The sequence below is a fragment of the Gymnogyps californianus genome, chromosome 7 (genome assembly GCF_018139145.2).
Source record: "Gymnogyps californianus isolate 813 chromosome 7, ASM1813914v2, whole genome shotgun sequence".
Taxonomy (NCBI): Eukaryota; Metazoa; Chordata; class Aves; order Accipitriformes; family Cathartidae; genus Gymnogyps; species Gymnogyps californianus.
This window is the reverse complement of record NC_059477.1, coordinates 17,241,720-17,256,468: the sequence shown is the minus strand read 5'-3', so window position 1 is coordinate 17,256,468 and position 14,749 is coordinate 17,241,720. Positions and strand designations below refer to the sequence as shown.

General features: G+C 39.9%; 1 protein-coding gene across 1 annotated transcript in view; it reads left to right on the top strand.

Annotated features, from left to right (window-relative positions):
• UBE2E3 (ubiquitin conjugating enzyme E2 E3) overlaps positions 1 to 14,749 on the top strand; it is a 59,937-nt gene that overhangs the window by 42,103 nt on the left and 3,085 nt on the right. Inside the window, exons 4-5 of the mRNA XM_050900252.1 lie at positions 12,131 to 12,263; positions 14,095 to 14,242. Coding sequence (XP_050756209.1) covers positions 12,131 to 12,263; positions 14,095 to 14,242 — 281 coding nt within the window. The remainder of the gene's footprint in view (positions 1 to 12,130; positions 12,264 to 14,094; positions 14,243 to 14,749) is intronic.

The following is a 14,749-nucleotide window of genomic DNA, read 5'->3' as shown; positions in this document are numbered from 1 at the left end:
GCCCTGCTCCCAGGGCTAACCCAAACAGCTTCTGCTCCATACGCTACAGCTGTCTCCACAGAGAATGTTCGTTTAGAAGAATTACTCATTAAATTAATATTGTTAGAGGGAGCAATAGTTGGGCTGGAGCTGGCTTTTCAATAGGCAGATTTTACTGAGAGAGAATTGTTTCACTTAGATGTTTATTGACTTTTTTTTTCCCTGGAATGATTATTATTTTCACATTTTTCTTTAGTGTAGTACACTTTTGTGGAGTAAAAAGAACTCATATCAGACATTGATTTCTGTGTATTTGTATGCATGATGCTTTCTCCATTCCTTTGAATTGCTGTGCTTTTGGAACTAAAGCTGGTATTCACAGGGTTTTTTAATGCTTTTAATACACAAGTTACATTTATATCTACTCTGTACCAAGTGTTGCTTCAGCTGTCTCCAGTTCTGCATTACACAGAACAGATTCCTATCCTCAGCTGCTTTTGTTTTGAAACTCTCCAAATATGCATATTCAACTAGTGAAATGTACATTGTTGGGCTAATGTTTTAGCACCTGAATCAAGTCTGCCTTACACTCGGTACAGGACGGTTACTGCTCATAATGCTGGGTCACTCTACACTATACCGTACTAAATGGACAGAGTAGAATGGTGAAGAGACAGAGAGAGGATCCTGAGCCTCTACTTTGATAAACAGGACACTGCAGATCCAGAATTGCACTCCCAGAGTATAATTCCAGCATGTTTTAAGCCAATTCAGGTTGAGCTGCTGCAGCCCCCCACTTCTGCCCTACATCCCGCTGCAGCTTCCTGCTCCCATTCTTGCGCTGATGCTGGCATCCCTGCCAGTCTGCAGCCAGCTCCTGCCTCCAGGAGCCCAGGCAGCCTGACAGCAATCCTTGCTTACTTCTCAAGCCACTCAGCACCACAGAGCTGTTCAGTATGGGATTTCACAAGCACCACTACAGGTGTCAAGGGAGGGGAAGGAGTAAGAGGAGGCACGGGGCTGGTTTCGCTGGGGTTAATTTGTTGTGGGACAGCACCAGTCACTTTGCACTCAGGTCTCCTGGAATGTGTTATACCCTAGAGGTTTGCTTTATATATTCAGATTAGCAAAAGCTTATTTGCAAAATTGTTTTGTTAAAAGTACAGTGGTAAAAAATCTGATATCAAATAATAGATTAAATATGTAAAAATTGTCAACAATGATAAACTCATGCCCTGCACTGGATGTGAAGCTTGTCATCATTTTGCTTTAAGCAGAGTTTAAAGCCTGTAGCCAGAGTTCTGATGATCATTTCAGACCATTAATCTTGTGAAAAAAGTGAAAATCTCATTTAATCAATCCTCAGTGTAGAAGATTTTGTTAACCAGTGTGGGAACAGGACTAAAGACAGCCTTTCTGAGCATTGGACTGTTGCATTGAACAGGGTTCTTGTTTTTTTGCGTAACCAGATTCACGGCCCTTCAAAACAGCTAACTTCTTTCAGTTCAGAAGAAGCAGCTAGTGACAAAAGCCACGTAGTGACCGCAGCCATGTTCAGAAAGGAGCCAGACTTGAGAAGTCATCCTTATTGTGCTGGAGGTGGGGAAGGTCTTTGTGTATGAACTGGGAAAGGTCAATTTTATTTTTGAGAAATAAGCCTTATACTAATTAGAGAGATTTGCATCAGACTTTTATGGCTTCAGGTTAGGCATCCGACACAGGGAGCTGTGGCACGGCATTTTCTGTTTTGTTAGGCTGTACAGTGTGATGTAGAAATGGATGGAGGCAAGAGGAAGTATTTAAAAGTAATAATAGAATTACGTTTGGAAGAAAGCCTATGGTAGAAGGTTAGGAAGACTGAACCGAGAACTGACTTAGATGATGACAACACAGACATTTTTTGAGGGGAAATATTCAGTGCTTGCTACAGGGCAACATTCAGGAAGTTAGTATGAAACAACTAGAAGTATGAAACTAATATCCAGTATTAAAGATCATTAAATCTCTAAGTAGGTGCTTCTTACTCAGAATATTAATGTGTTTTAATGGAGGCAGGCTGTCCAACTGACTGGTTTTGTCTTTTCTCCATCTCTGTGTGGGAAAGCTGTAACTTTGTTGCCAAAGTTGAAAGCTGATTTTTTAGAGGGAGGGGAAAAGGCAACTTTTAGCTATATTGGTGTGAAGTGGTAGAGAAGCCCAATCCTGGACATCCTGGAAGAGGAGGAGGAGGTTCCACTGTGGAAGCACCAGGCACGTTGGGTGTTCATCTTCTTGACAGGTGGATACACCCGCATTTCAGTGAAGGTGACTTCCCAGCAATTCTCCCTTTCTTGGTCCTTCATGAAGTCCCTGAATAAATCGTGTTCACTAAATTACACTTTCTCCTTTTACGATATTAGAAAAAAGTTTTTCCGCAACATTAACACCATTCACAAGTTTTATCTTGGAGTCTGCCTTTAGGCCTGAATAGTCAGACTGGGGTGATTCTCTAATTCACTAATGTGCTTTCAGTCTTGAAAAGCACTGTTCATAGGTGGAGTTCCTTTCAATTTTTGCCCAAAGATATGTTCCTTAAAAAACAAAACATAATCCACAGAGCAGTGGAAAATTTTTCAATACATCAGTCACTATGCCTAATGTTTAGGTATTTGGGATAGATTGATAGCTGGGGGCTTCATTTGAACAGCTCTAGTTGACTTGCAGGCTTAGTCTGTTGAAAATTGCCCAGTTATTGCTCCTAGGCATGAATCTTTATATGTTTACTACAGCTTTACAGCCAGGTGTATTTTTAGATTAATTAGATCCTTTAGTGGAATTAATTGTTTTAACTGTTCTTTCTTCCTCCGTCTGAAGTGTGTACGTTTAAGGGTGTTGGGAATAACAGGTTTTCTTTGTTGATATTAAAAATGTCATTGCAAATATTGGTAGGAAATGCTAAACTGGATTTCTCAGTGTCACTTAGCTTTTTGACATGAAGATTTTGCAGTGAATGTTGGAGGTGACTGGTGGCTAAAACACGTGGATGTCACAGAACTATTGAATGAGCTACTAATAGTGTAATCTCAGGCCAGTGGGTAAGGTGATGGCCTGGGATTTGGGAGATTTACGTTGCAGTCATACTCCACAGCACACGTTTTCTGGATGACATTAGGCAAACGATGCTGTGTCTGAGTGCCTCCATTTTGTGTATTTGTGGGCAGACGCCTTAAACTAAGGCTGCACAATTTCTCAGATACCATGTGATTCTTTCAGTATGGATTGCTAGCATCAGTATGGAGGCTATAACATATTAAAGAATAAAATATGCGTGTATCCCAAATGAGTTTTGTTTCTGTTAGGGAGTTGAGAAGGATCCTTTCTCATGGAAGAAAAGCAAAATTTGCCATGTTTGCTAAATACAGGTTCATCAGTAATTTTGAGTGGAAGGAAAATGTGAACTATATACCTGGTAGACAAATTTCTTTGACAAAGTGATTTGGCCTTAGTACAAATTGAGCTTTATACCAACAGGAAGAAAATAGCATGCGTTTTGCCACTAGTACGATCAGTGTTTCAACACTGATGACAGGGAGCTGGTCTTTTATTTTATCCTAAATTACGGCTTTGTTATTATGAACACATGGCAAAGTAGCAGGAAATTTTTCTCTTTACTGACTGTCTCTGTGTTTTAATAGGGAATATGGATAATTTCTCTAGTGTAGGCATGTGAGAGGGACTTCTATGCAGATTTCAAGATATTTAAAATAAATCAAACATTCAGCACGAACTTTCTTCATGCCTGCGAGTCCTGTGATTTCTCTGTTTTCAAAAACAACTCATGTTTGGTAAACTTTTTATGTATTGCCTTGGTAGTACATATTTACAACTTCTCTGTCAAGATCATAGACAGAAACAATCTGATATGTTTTGTTACCTGGTTTAAATTCAGTATTTCTGTTGTAATTTAGCGAACTATGTTCTGGGGTTAGTTATTTTTCAAAAGAAAAATTACAAGAATTCTGCCTCCATAATTGGCTACGGTTGTTCTGGAAGATGGAGAGAACCTGACCAGACTTCTAACAGCAGCAAGAAAGGTCCTAGGAACTAGCAGGAATACAAAGAGGAAAGTAAAGTTGAGCTATTGTAGCAATGAACTAATTTAATGGGGCTTTTGGCAGTGGAAAAACTATCAGCTTTCCAAAATACATTACTTGGATTATCTACATATTACAGCTTTGATGGAATTATCAAATGATTTGTTACCCGGCTTCCTTTAGTAACAACAGTGTATATTCTTCTACTAATGGCAAGTTTAGCGCTGGAGGTTTTAATCGTCTAAAACACTGCAATCTGGCATCTTTCTCTTTAGGGTGATTAATAGCAGATCTGCACTCGGTTAGATTCCCCTAATGGTAGAATTTGACGTGAACCAAATACAGCCACATGATTACATTTCTAAGCCGGACCATGCAATCTAAAGTTTATGCCCCCTTTATGCTGGCTGCAGGAGGACAAATGATACCTAATTAAGCATAAAGCCTGGTGTTACAAAGCTAAGCCATTGACGTTTTTGGAACATATATGGTTTGGCCAAGTTAGTTTATGTTGGATCAGCACTTTGCTTTGAGTAGCTACACTGCTTTTGATCTGGTAGGAGGAGTGCTCAAGTTGGATTTACTGTTGCATCGAACCATGGCCTCAGGCACAAGTCCTGCACTGCTTTACAACCAGCTGAATTAGAAGGGGATCCATGAGTTAAAAATAGGCACTTTTTTTCAGCAGTAATTTCTAGATTTCAGTCTTAAGGGCATGATAGACTTTAAGGAAGTGACAGAAGCAAAGGTTTGTACAGTGAACTAGACTCCATGTATCCTCAGTTATACAGAGCCTCTGTGGATCTGCTAGAAGCAGTAAATAACCTTTTTCAGCAAACAGATGTAGGAGATAGTTCAGTGGCAGGTAAAATAACAACAGTTGTAGCTATATAAAGAACACAATAGACTGAAACTTTTTCTTTGTAAGAAATTGCACATAACCTGGAAACCTTAATAATAGTGAGTACCTTATCAAAAAGCATTTTCAACATGGATTTGTTGAATGAGGAGTGGGGACAACCCACATGTGTCCAATCCTAGAAAAATGCTGTAATCCAAAAATTAGGGCTATACTTGAGGCTCTTGTGAATGAAACCAGTATGCTTTCTGTGTATAGAGGATGTACTACCCAGATTCTGTAAGTAGAGTTGCTTAGGCACTGGCACTGATAATATGAACGCTGAGAATAAGTACTCCAGAAAGCCCTATAAACGAGGCATTGAAAAATAAAGAAAATGGGAATTGCTGTCCACGCTTGTTAGTTTTTAAAGGTCACAGGACTGAAAGGCACAAACGTATGTCCTTTAATTAATGTTCATTTCCTTTCTTGTGCTCTATAACCAAAAATACAAGAGCGCCTCCACAACTGGGAAAAGAGAATTAAGAAAAAAGGTAATGAATAAATTTTCTTCAAAACGTTGAAAATACCAAAGCAGGAAAATAATCTGAGCATCTTTCCATTCCTGTGTTTAACATTAAAATACAACTACTGGTAAGTGATTTGTGCTCTCTCCAGGCTTCACAGTAACACTGAACTAACTCTCAGACAGCTTGCAGTAGAAGCTCTGTCTAGATAAAAAGCTAGTGTGCTACAAGGTAGCTTGTGAATACACAGCTAGACAACCCTTTCTCCCTGCACAGAGGGTGAGAAGGATTTTCTGAAGTACTGAGCTTAGAGGCTTGAGTTGGGAGCCAAGCTCCCCATGCAGTCAGTGAAAAGTGGGTGTCACCAGAGGGGAGATGGAGAACCTTGGTATTAGGGAGTATTTAGATGCTTCTTGTGCCTCAGAGAGTCACTGATCTCTCTACCCTGATTGTCTGGGAAGTCTGAGGTGCAAACATCAGCATCTGCACTAGATAGCCTACATGGTAGATGTGGGTCCCCACCTCTGCAATAACTTGAAGTTACCTGAGCCTGCGGCTTTCTCCTTCCACTGGAGATGAGTTCATCAAGCTCAGAAGCTTAGATGTTGAGGCAGGCAGACTCACTACAGATGGGATCTGTGTATTTGCCTGAATTGTATATGCTGATAGGATCTGTTACAGCCCCATTAGCCCCTAGTGACACGGTACTGAACTAGAACATCATCAGCTTTAGCTGAGACGTTGCCTGTCCAAAACAAAGCCTTTCATGCTGGTAACATGCTAAGTGCCTTCCTTACAGCAGGATTTGTAAAACTCAATTTCTGAAGCTGTGTTGTGGATTTTCAAAACTTACTATGTAGCTTTATGAGGTGGATTTTTCAAGCATGAGGTTGTGGAACATACTTAATGGCATTCATTCTTCCTTTCCTTAGTACCTTCAGTTGAATTAAGAAAAATCAAAAAAGATAGCTTGCTCCTTTCTTAAAGCACTGTCTTCACTTACATTGCTGTAAAAATTATAATTATACCATTGTGACAGAGTCGCTGTGGTTGAGCAGTCTGTGAAGAGCTTCGGGAGTTTTACTGAATCTCATCTTGAGAGAAAAGTTTGGGGAGGATGGAGGGGCCTCTTTCCTTACCTAACTCTCACTCCAGGTACCCCATTTGGTTTGTTAGCTGCTGCCTTTGTGATTCCTGGCTGGGTATCAGACCCGAGGGGGGGGCCTTTGAAAGGAGAATGTAAGAAAATATTCCACCACTTAAATCTGTGCTATGTAGGCACCCCTGATGGGCATCTTGGGATATAGACCAGTACCTTTAGTTTTATAGTACCAATGACATTTCTCATAAGACTGTTACAGAGTCTGACAGGCTTCACTGTTGGGAAGCTTCCTGAAAAACAGATTCCCCCCCCTCCCCAGTTGTATCCTATTACAGACCCAAATTGTTTCTCATAATAAAGCATAACACAGAGTTAACATCAAATCTAGCTAAATTACATTTTCCTTCACCCTTTTTGTTCTTAATTATCACAGTCTCAGTACTATGAAGTTGCATTCTGTCACCAAATTTAGAGCCCCGTGTTTCAGAGGAGTGCTGTTGACAGGAGAAGCGCATTTAGCAAGTGCAGAAAGCAGCATGCTACTAGCATCATGTAGACTGGAAATTTCTTGTCCTAGTTTCTCATCCTGCAGCTAGTTCCATATGGGCAGCTTTAATACATTTTGATTTAGTGAATTGTAACAAATGCTGAATCCTGATTTCTGTAACCACTGCATCAGTAGTCTAGCAGACTTCTTGCTGGTGTGAATGCCGCTGCATCCGTGTGAATGCTCATAACACTGTGCTGGAAAAGCTGTTCTTCATCTTCGTGAAACCTGAGAGCCAGGGTTCAGCAGAGTTAGGTTTAAAGGACCTGGTGTGACCCCATGGGCCCCTAGGGTTTAACCTCATGTCTTCTCAAATTCACCATCTGAAGTCACACTTGTAAATTAAATCTGTTCAGCAGACTAGCCTGGATAGAGTGTAGTTATAAATCCTTTGTCTTATCTGGATCAGGTATATATCCCTCAGTGAAGAGGCATAATGAGTATTTACTTAGGAAGCAGATGTAGCCAGTTAACTTTATTCTGTCAATTTGTGTAATTTATTTAAAAAAATCAATCCAGCTTTTATGTATGAAGTGAAAACCCCTTAATTTTGCAAAGACTATTTTGTCATTTCAATTAATTTGCTTTGTTATTTTGTCTGAGATTTTTTTAGCCCATATTTTAAAAAATTGATCAAGTGGTTCTTTTATTGGGAATATACTGGTGGTGCCTTTACTGAATTTGTGATGTTCTGTAAGCTAATTTAGGAGGGCAGCAGGCTGGTAGCAATGAACTGCACATGTATGCTGTGTAGCCAAAACACTGCAGCTGTCATCAGATCCGTTGCTCCACCAAGATTTTGTGTTTTAAAGGACAGAATAGAGGAGGATTTTGTGTCCATATGGATTCCATGGGGGAAATCAGAAGGAGCTGGGTCTTTCAGTGATGAAAAAAGGAAAGGGAAGAAAACCATGGAAATTCCCCATTGTAGCGCTCTGCCTGGGGTATTCTGTCCAGTGTGGCAGACAGCGAGAAAGATTCCTAGGCTGTCACTCCCCGCAGTTCTCAAGGTTTAAGGTGAGATGCTTGAAGCCTATGCTTGCAATAGGAGAGTGAGTCTCTTGAATAGCAGGAGAACTTCTGGGAATAAAGAGCTCAAGCACAGCCGCTAGAAGCACGTCCCATGCCAGCCTCTTTAGTGCCCAACAGAAGGAGGGGAGTATTTCTTCTGGGTGTATCAATGAAATAGAAAATTGCGGACAGAGTAAAGCTTCCTTATTCCCAGTTTTCAGCCTGGGTTTTTTGCTGTCCTCTGTGGGAACGGAGAAGTTAGATTTGCACCATGGAGTGGCAGTTCCCTCCTTGTGGCTTTCTGCAGCACCGAGATGATGCTCTGCGGTGACGGAGAGTCGAAGGCAGTGACTCCAGCGGGGCTTCGGCACTCACTCGCAGCTCGGTACACAACCGAGGTGTTGCCTGAGGCAGGACTGCGCTTTCTGCTCTTCTCTGCAGTCATCCAAGTGGGTGTAACCCCAGTGTCCTGTCCTTGTGGAAATCATTGCAGAGGCCGAGACTGCTGTGAATAAGTCTGGTATGTTTTGCTGAGCCTTAGAGAGTGTGGGTTTGTTTACTTCCAAAAAAAGGTTACCTTGGTATGTATACAGAAGACAAAGTAGGGTTTGGCTGGCTGAGGATGATCCGCAGTGGAAATATACAGGTGGTAGAAGCCACTTACGATGTCTTGTCTCTGCTCTTTAATCTTGTGTCTCCTCACGCCAATAATGCAGTAATTGCGGGAATTTTCAGGTTGCTAATGAAGCAGGGGTATCTTTTACACCACTGGAAGTGAGACACCACTTCAGCTGTTAAATAGAAATTTCACAAACCTCAATCAGGTGTAATGAAATTGTTCGATTTAACAATTTCCCCCTTTATCTGAGTGCGGTTATTGTTACAGCTTTGTGTTACTTTTGACATTGCAGCAATCTTTTCTCAGCAGTAGGAGGGGTTTCAAACACAGCGTTTTCTTCCTCTTGCAAGGTTAGGAATTCCCCTTCTCACATTATAGCCCGATCCTTTTATATATTGCTAGCAGTAGCGTAGAAGAGGATAGCAGATAGTAATAGGCAGAGACTTATTGCTCTTAGCTTCTGGCTACTAGCTGATAGATGCCCTTGCTCTGACTTGGTGAGTGATTACCAGATAGTTTGGCACCAGACTGGTGCTGCACTTAATTGTGACTGATTCATTGGGCTGAAATATGTCACTAATTTAATGCAGCTATTTCATTAATCTGATGGAATTGCATCCAGCTGTTAGAGGTGTATGAAAGAAAGGTACCTGACACACGAGGCAAGAGCACTAACCTCTGCATTAAACTATAAAACAGTCATTAGGACATCTAATGCTGAAATTGAATTGCTCCATAGAAATTTGGTTTCCAAGCACAATACTAATTAGCTGTAAGCTTGATGAATGTCAAGAATTAATTAAAACATTTCAGTGGCCTATGTGGGTTTTAAATATTGTCATTATTGCCCCAATATTTTCAGTTCTTACACTAATTGCTTTTTAGAGAGCATGAATGGAATTATCTTCTGGAGTGACTGACGGTATGAATGGTTCATTACATCATCGAAAATCGACCTCCTTGCCTCTGGATTTCCCTTTTTTTCCATAAAATTTATCTATTGTTTTTCTTCCACTTTTGTGCATGCATTGCAAATAGTAAGGTAGGATCAGTGATTTTAGACCCAAACTTTATTTTGACAGCACTTCTAGTTTTTCTTTCTTAGCTGTACTCTGGAGGCCAGCATGCCGTTGTTACCTACTTTCATTTTGGCAACGGGAAAATAGCTACAGCTCCATCAAATAATTTTTTGTTTTTGATTAAATAGGATGTCAGCCAAAACCCATGATTATTTTGTCCTGTTAATGAAAGGCCTGCAACAGTTTAAACATTTGGTACATGAAACATCAGCAAGATAAAAAACATGTTGGGAAATTATGAATTGAAAGGGAATTCATAATCAAAATCAGCTTTTGGTTGTTTCTCAAATATGATCTTAATGTAAAAATAGCTAAATTTTTGGTGCGGGAATTGCAGATGCATAGTGCAGACTGCTCATATTCCTTGTCTCTGATGAGTGTCTCTACATGTTTGGCTACATAGTAAGGATGAATGTCCAACATGCCATGTTATAGACTGCGGACATATGCATGACAAATACATGAGGTTACATGACATGGAAAGAGCCGTAACACTTGAAGGGCTTGTAGGGAGGGTCCTCTGAGTGTCGAGCAGTGCCAGAAACCACAAACTCCCAAGCTACAGCTTGGTGCCATGCCCTGTCACTTGCTTCATGTGCAATCACATATGACAGTCCTCAGTGCCTGTTCCTTGGAACCACAAAGGGAGAAGGATGGGGACACTTCACCATGTGTCTGCGAGATGTAGGTGGTGCCTGGGAGGCTGCCGATGTGGGGAGAATTGAAAGGATCTTTTCTGGTGCCGCGTTATTGACTGGTCTGCATAGATGTGATGAGTCCACCGTGCCTGCGCAAGCTCAGTGGTGGTGTTTTCCATAGCAGTCAGTTTGGATCTCAGCGGTTCGGATTCAGAACCTTTGTGGAAGATTAGGTTAGTTTTTACCCTGAGACTTGCTTACAGAAATAAGATTGTGCTTTGATTTTTTTTGTTAGGAGATTAGATGGTTACTGTGTGATAATAGCATCAAGTATGATGACTCAGAAGTTGAGAAAATGCTTGTTCATTATCCCTTCTTTCAAAGCTTTACTTTAATAATTAGTTATGCAATAACCCTTCCCCTAGTGAGAAATGTGTTCAGTATTGTACTTCTTAAGATAAACTATTTTTGGCTAGTAGTCTCAATGCTGATTGCCTGGAGGCATAACACAAATATATCCTGAAGAAAACAGTTCTTTGAATTGACAGTGCTGTAAGAGGCTCAATTCCAGGTTACTTGATTCTGTCTCTCCCATCCCCAGTTTTCCTGCCCAAGGGTGTAACATTTCACTCTAGCCTGTGAAACCAGTGGCAATAAATGTGTATCAATATATGTGTAAGTCACATTTTTTATGAAGGTATGATCCTGTCGTGGTTTAACCCCAGCCAGCAACTAAGCACCAGGCAGCCGCTCACCCCTCCCCCCACCCAGTAGGATGGGGAGGAGGATTGGGGGGAAAAAAAGTAAAACTCATGGCTTGAGATAAGAACAGTTTAATAACTAAAGTAAAATAAAATATAATACTAACTGAGAATAATAAAAAATATAATAATAGTAATAATAATAATAGTAATGAAAAGGAATATAACAACAACAACAACAAAAAAAGATAAATAAAACCCAGGAAAAGACAAGTGATGCACAATGCAGTTGTTCACCACCCACTGACTGATGCCCCAGCAGCGATCCACCCCTCCCGGCCAACTTCTCCCAGTTTATATACTGAGCATGATGTTCTATGGTATGGAATACCCCTTTGGCTAGTTTGGTTCAGCTGCCCCGGCTCTGCTCCCTCCCAGCTTCTTGCACACCTGCTTGCTGGCAGAGCATGGGAAACTGAAAAGTCCTTAACTTAGGATAAGCGCTACTTAGCAACAACTAAAACATCAGAGTGTTATCAACATTATTCTCACACTAAATCCAAAACACAGCACTGTACCAGCTACTAGGAAGAACATAAGCTCTATCCCAGCTGAAACCAGGACAGATCCATTTAATGTGTGGAGAAGATGAATGTGGTCAAGATATACAACTCCTTTTGTGTGTGGATATTATGTCATTGGAAGGGCATCATGTAGAAGTTCACAGTAACCACATACTCGAGAAAGCAGATCTGGGGGTATGTTTCAGATGGTGACATTCCAGTAGTTCATGGTCAATCTGTTTCATTGCTGTGTCTCCAAAGGGACAGCAGAGTGCCCAGTTTTTATGCCTGTTTAAAATACTGAGCCCACTGAAATCAGTTGGAAATTAGGCAGATGTTAAAGATAGGCAAGTGGTTTGTATTAAACAAAATGAATGTAGAAGGAAATCCATAAAATGCCTCTTTCAAAGATACACCTGACTCTTTCTATCTCTCTCCTCTTTTTTTATACAGTGCCGGTCCTAAAGGAGATAACATTTATGAATGGAGATCTACTATACTTGGACCTCCAGGTTCTGTATACGAAGGAGGCGTTTTTTTCCTGGATATCACATTTTCATCTGACTATCCATTCAAGCCACCAAAGGTAAGGGTAAGGTTTTTATTGTGTTTATCATTTTTTCACATGTGAGAAGAATGTAACTTGCAGCGAGTGAGTGCTCATCGCTTCCTGAATATCAAATTTGTTTATGGTCTCTTGAACACTACAAGGTCCAAAACCTTGGCTTGCAATTTCAGAAAAATCCTGTGTCTAATTTATTTCCTGATTACCACAGTCAATACTGATTTCCAGGCTTTACCAAGTGATAAATGAGGTGATGATTCTGATCAAGAGTTAAGATTCAAGAAACTTTAATTTTAATAGAAGACAGCAGAAGACCTTCTTATGCTTCCTTCTTCTCATTCCAGCTACTCAAATATATGTATAATAAACTCTTTTCTGTTATGAACCAGATTCTCTATTATATATTTTCACGTAATTTTTAGCAAAATAACAGAAAGCTAAAATAAGTTTAGATAGACAACTAGAGTGTTATATTGTGACTTCAAGTTGGGTAAATTACTGTGATGATTTCCGTTATTGTAAAATGTCAATCTATTTACTACTGTTAAGATCAGCAACCTTGTTCGATAATATTTTTAAGCAAAAACTCTTTTTATTAAATGAACTAATCTTAACTTAAACTAAAATCTCATTTCCTTGCTCAGAAATGATATGGACACTTAAGAAATTATAATTTACTAATGGATATCAAAGAAGTTAAAGGTTGTTCCCTTCTCCCCTCCCTTAATGCCAAATTACAGCTCTTGACCAAGTCACCAGAAAGGACACTGCTGACATTCGCAAAGACTAAATACATTCTATGTATTTAGAAATGTAGAAATGTCTATGTAGAAACACAATGTTTCTACAACTCATGGCTCTTGTGGCTATAACATTGTTATTATAAATCAAATACCTTGTTTCATTCCCAGAAGGATTACAGCATAAAGAATAATATACTCTTTATGTATTTCACACTTCTCTGAAATACACAAAATTTAATATTCTCTGAGTTAAGATTGTTATAATGAAGTGATGCAGAGTTTTAGACAAATTCCTCATGAAAATCTTGTAGATTTTTTTTTTTAGAGCATGATCATTTTTAGATTTTCAGTAGTTTCAGAAAACATCACGTATTTTTCCTGCATCAGTATGAAAAAGAAAATTTTCCTCATCTTCTTGTCCTTTATGTAATTAAAACACTTAAATATTTCTAACTTCTTATTTGTGCAGAATAATGCTTACATGCTCTACCAATATTAGTCTGAAATAATTTAAAAACAAGGATGGTGTTAGTTAGTGTGATAGCATTGTTTTGGCTGTATATTATGTCCTGCCTAATGAAGAGTAAGGCAAAGATTTCATTGCTAATTTGAACAAGAATAATACAATGCTCCAATTTTAAATAGTAATTTTCATGGTCTATATTTAGGTTTTTGAAAGAAAGGAAAAGGTCAACTAATACTGCACATGCAGCCAAATTCTGTCTACTTCTTCACCTTCAGAAACCACAGTAAAGTTACATTTGTGATTACATTATTCTTGATATGCAATATGTTCATTAAATAGCATACAGTACTACAAAGTAGGTCCTAATTTTTGTGGGTACCAGACAGGGGGCCTGTGTGAAAGCAGTTTATGCACCAAAGATCTCCATGGTAGGTTTCTTAGAGGTAGCCATGACTACAGTAAATATGCGCTCTTCTGTTAAATAATTGTGTTTTAGAAAATGAGCGGAGAGGAGCTGCCTCCACAGAAGCTCTACAGAACTGGGAGCGCCCCAGGTGCTGCTGCTGCTGCTCAGAGACAAGGGGCAGCATCCCTGGGCAACATGGAGTGACTCCTCTTTCCGTCTCTTATGCTGTGATTCTAGGTTACTTTCCGTACCAGAATTTATCACTGCAACATCAACAGTCAGGGAGTCATCTGTCTGGATATCCTGAAAGACAACTGGAGCCCTGCTTTGACTATTTCAAAGGTTCTGCTGTCTATTTGTTCTCTTCTGACAGACTGCAACCCAGGTAAGAAGCTGATAGTTTACTGACCGTCCACTCTTAGTCGCTTGACTTAGTTGCCACGGAATGTAATTTGTATATTTGATTGTATGCAGATTAAATAAAAATTAATATTTTTAAAATTGGGGATGAAACACTCCTGCTTGGATGTGGTCCCACATTTAATGGCGCTTTTCACTCCTGTGGCACAACAGAAAGTAAATAGCATTAAACCCTTTTTTTCCCAAGGTATGGTGGAGAAAATAAGGTAAGGTCATTGAAGGTCTGTATTGCAGGAGCTCCAACAAGTGAGTGGTTGATCCAGGAAAGCCACAAAGTTCTCTTGAGTTATAAACTCATAAATCCTGCGGGTCGGAAGGGGCCGCAGGAAGTCCCTTCTCTTAAGACAGCAATTGGAACATTGAATCTTGCAAATGTGAGGGGGATGGTGTTCAGAGAGATTTTTCCCTTTTTCAGAGGGAGTTCCTTGTTCCGGTTGGGAGGTGAGGAACTCCACTGGAAGCAGTACAGTTT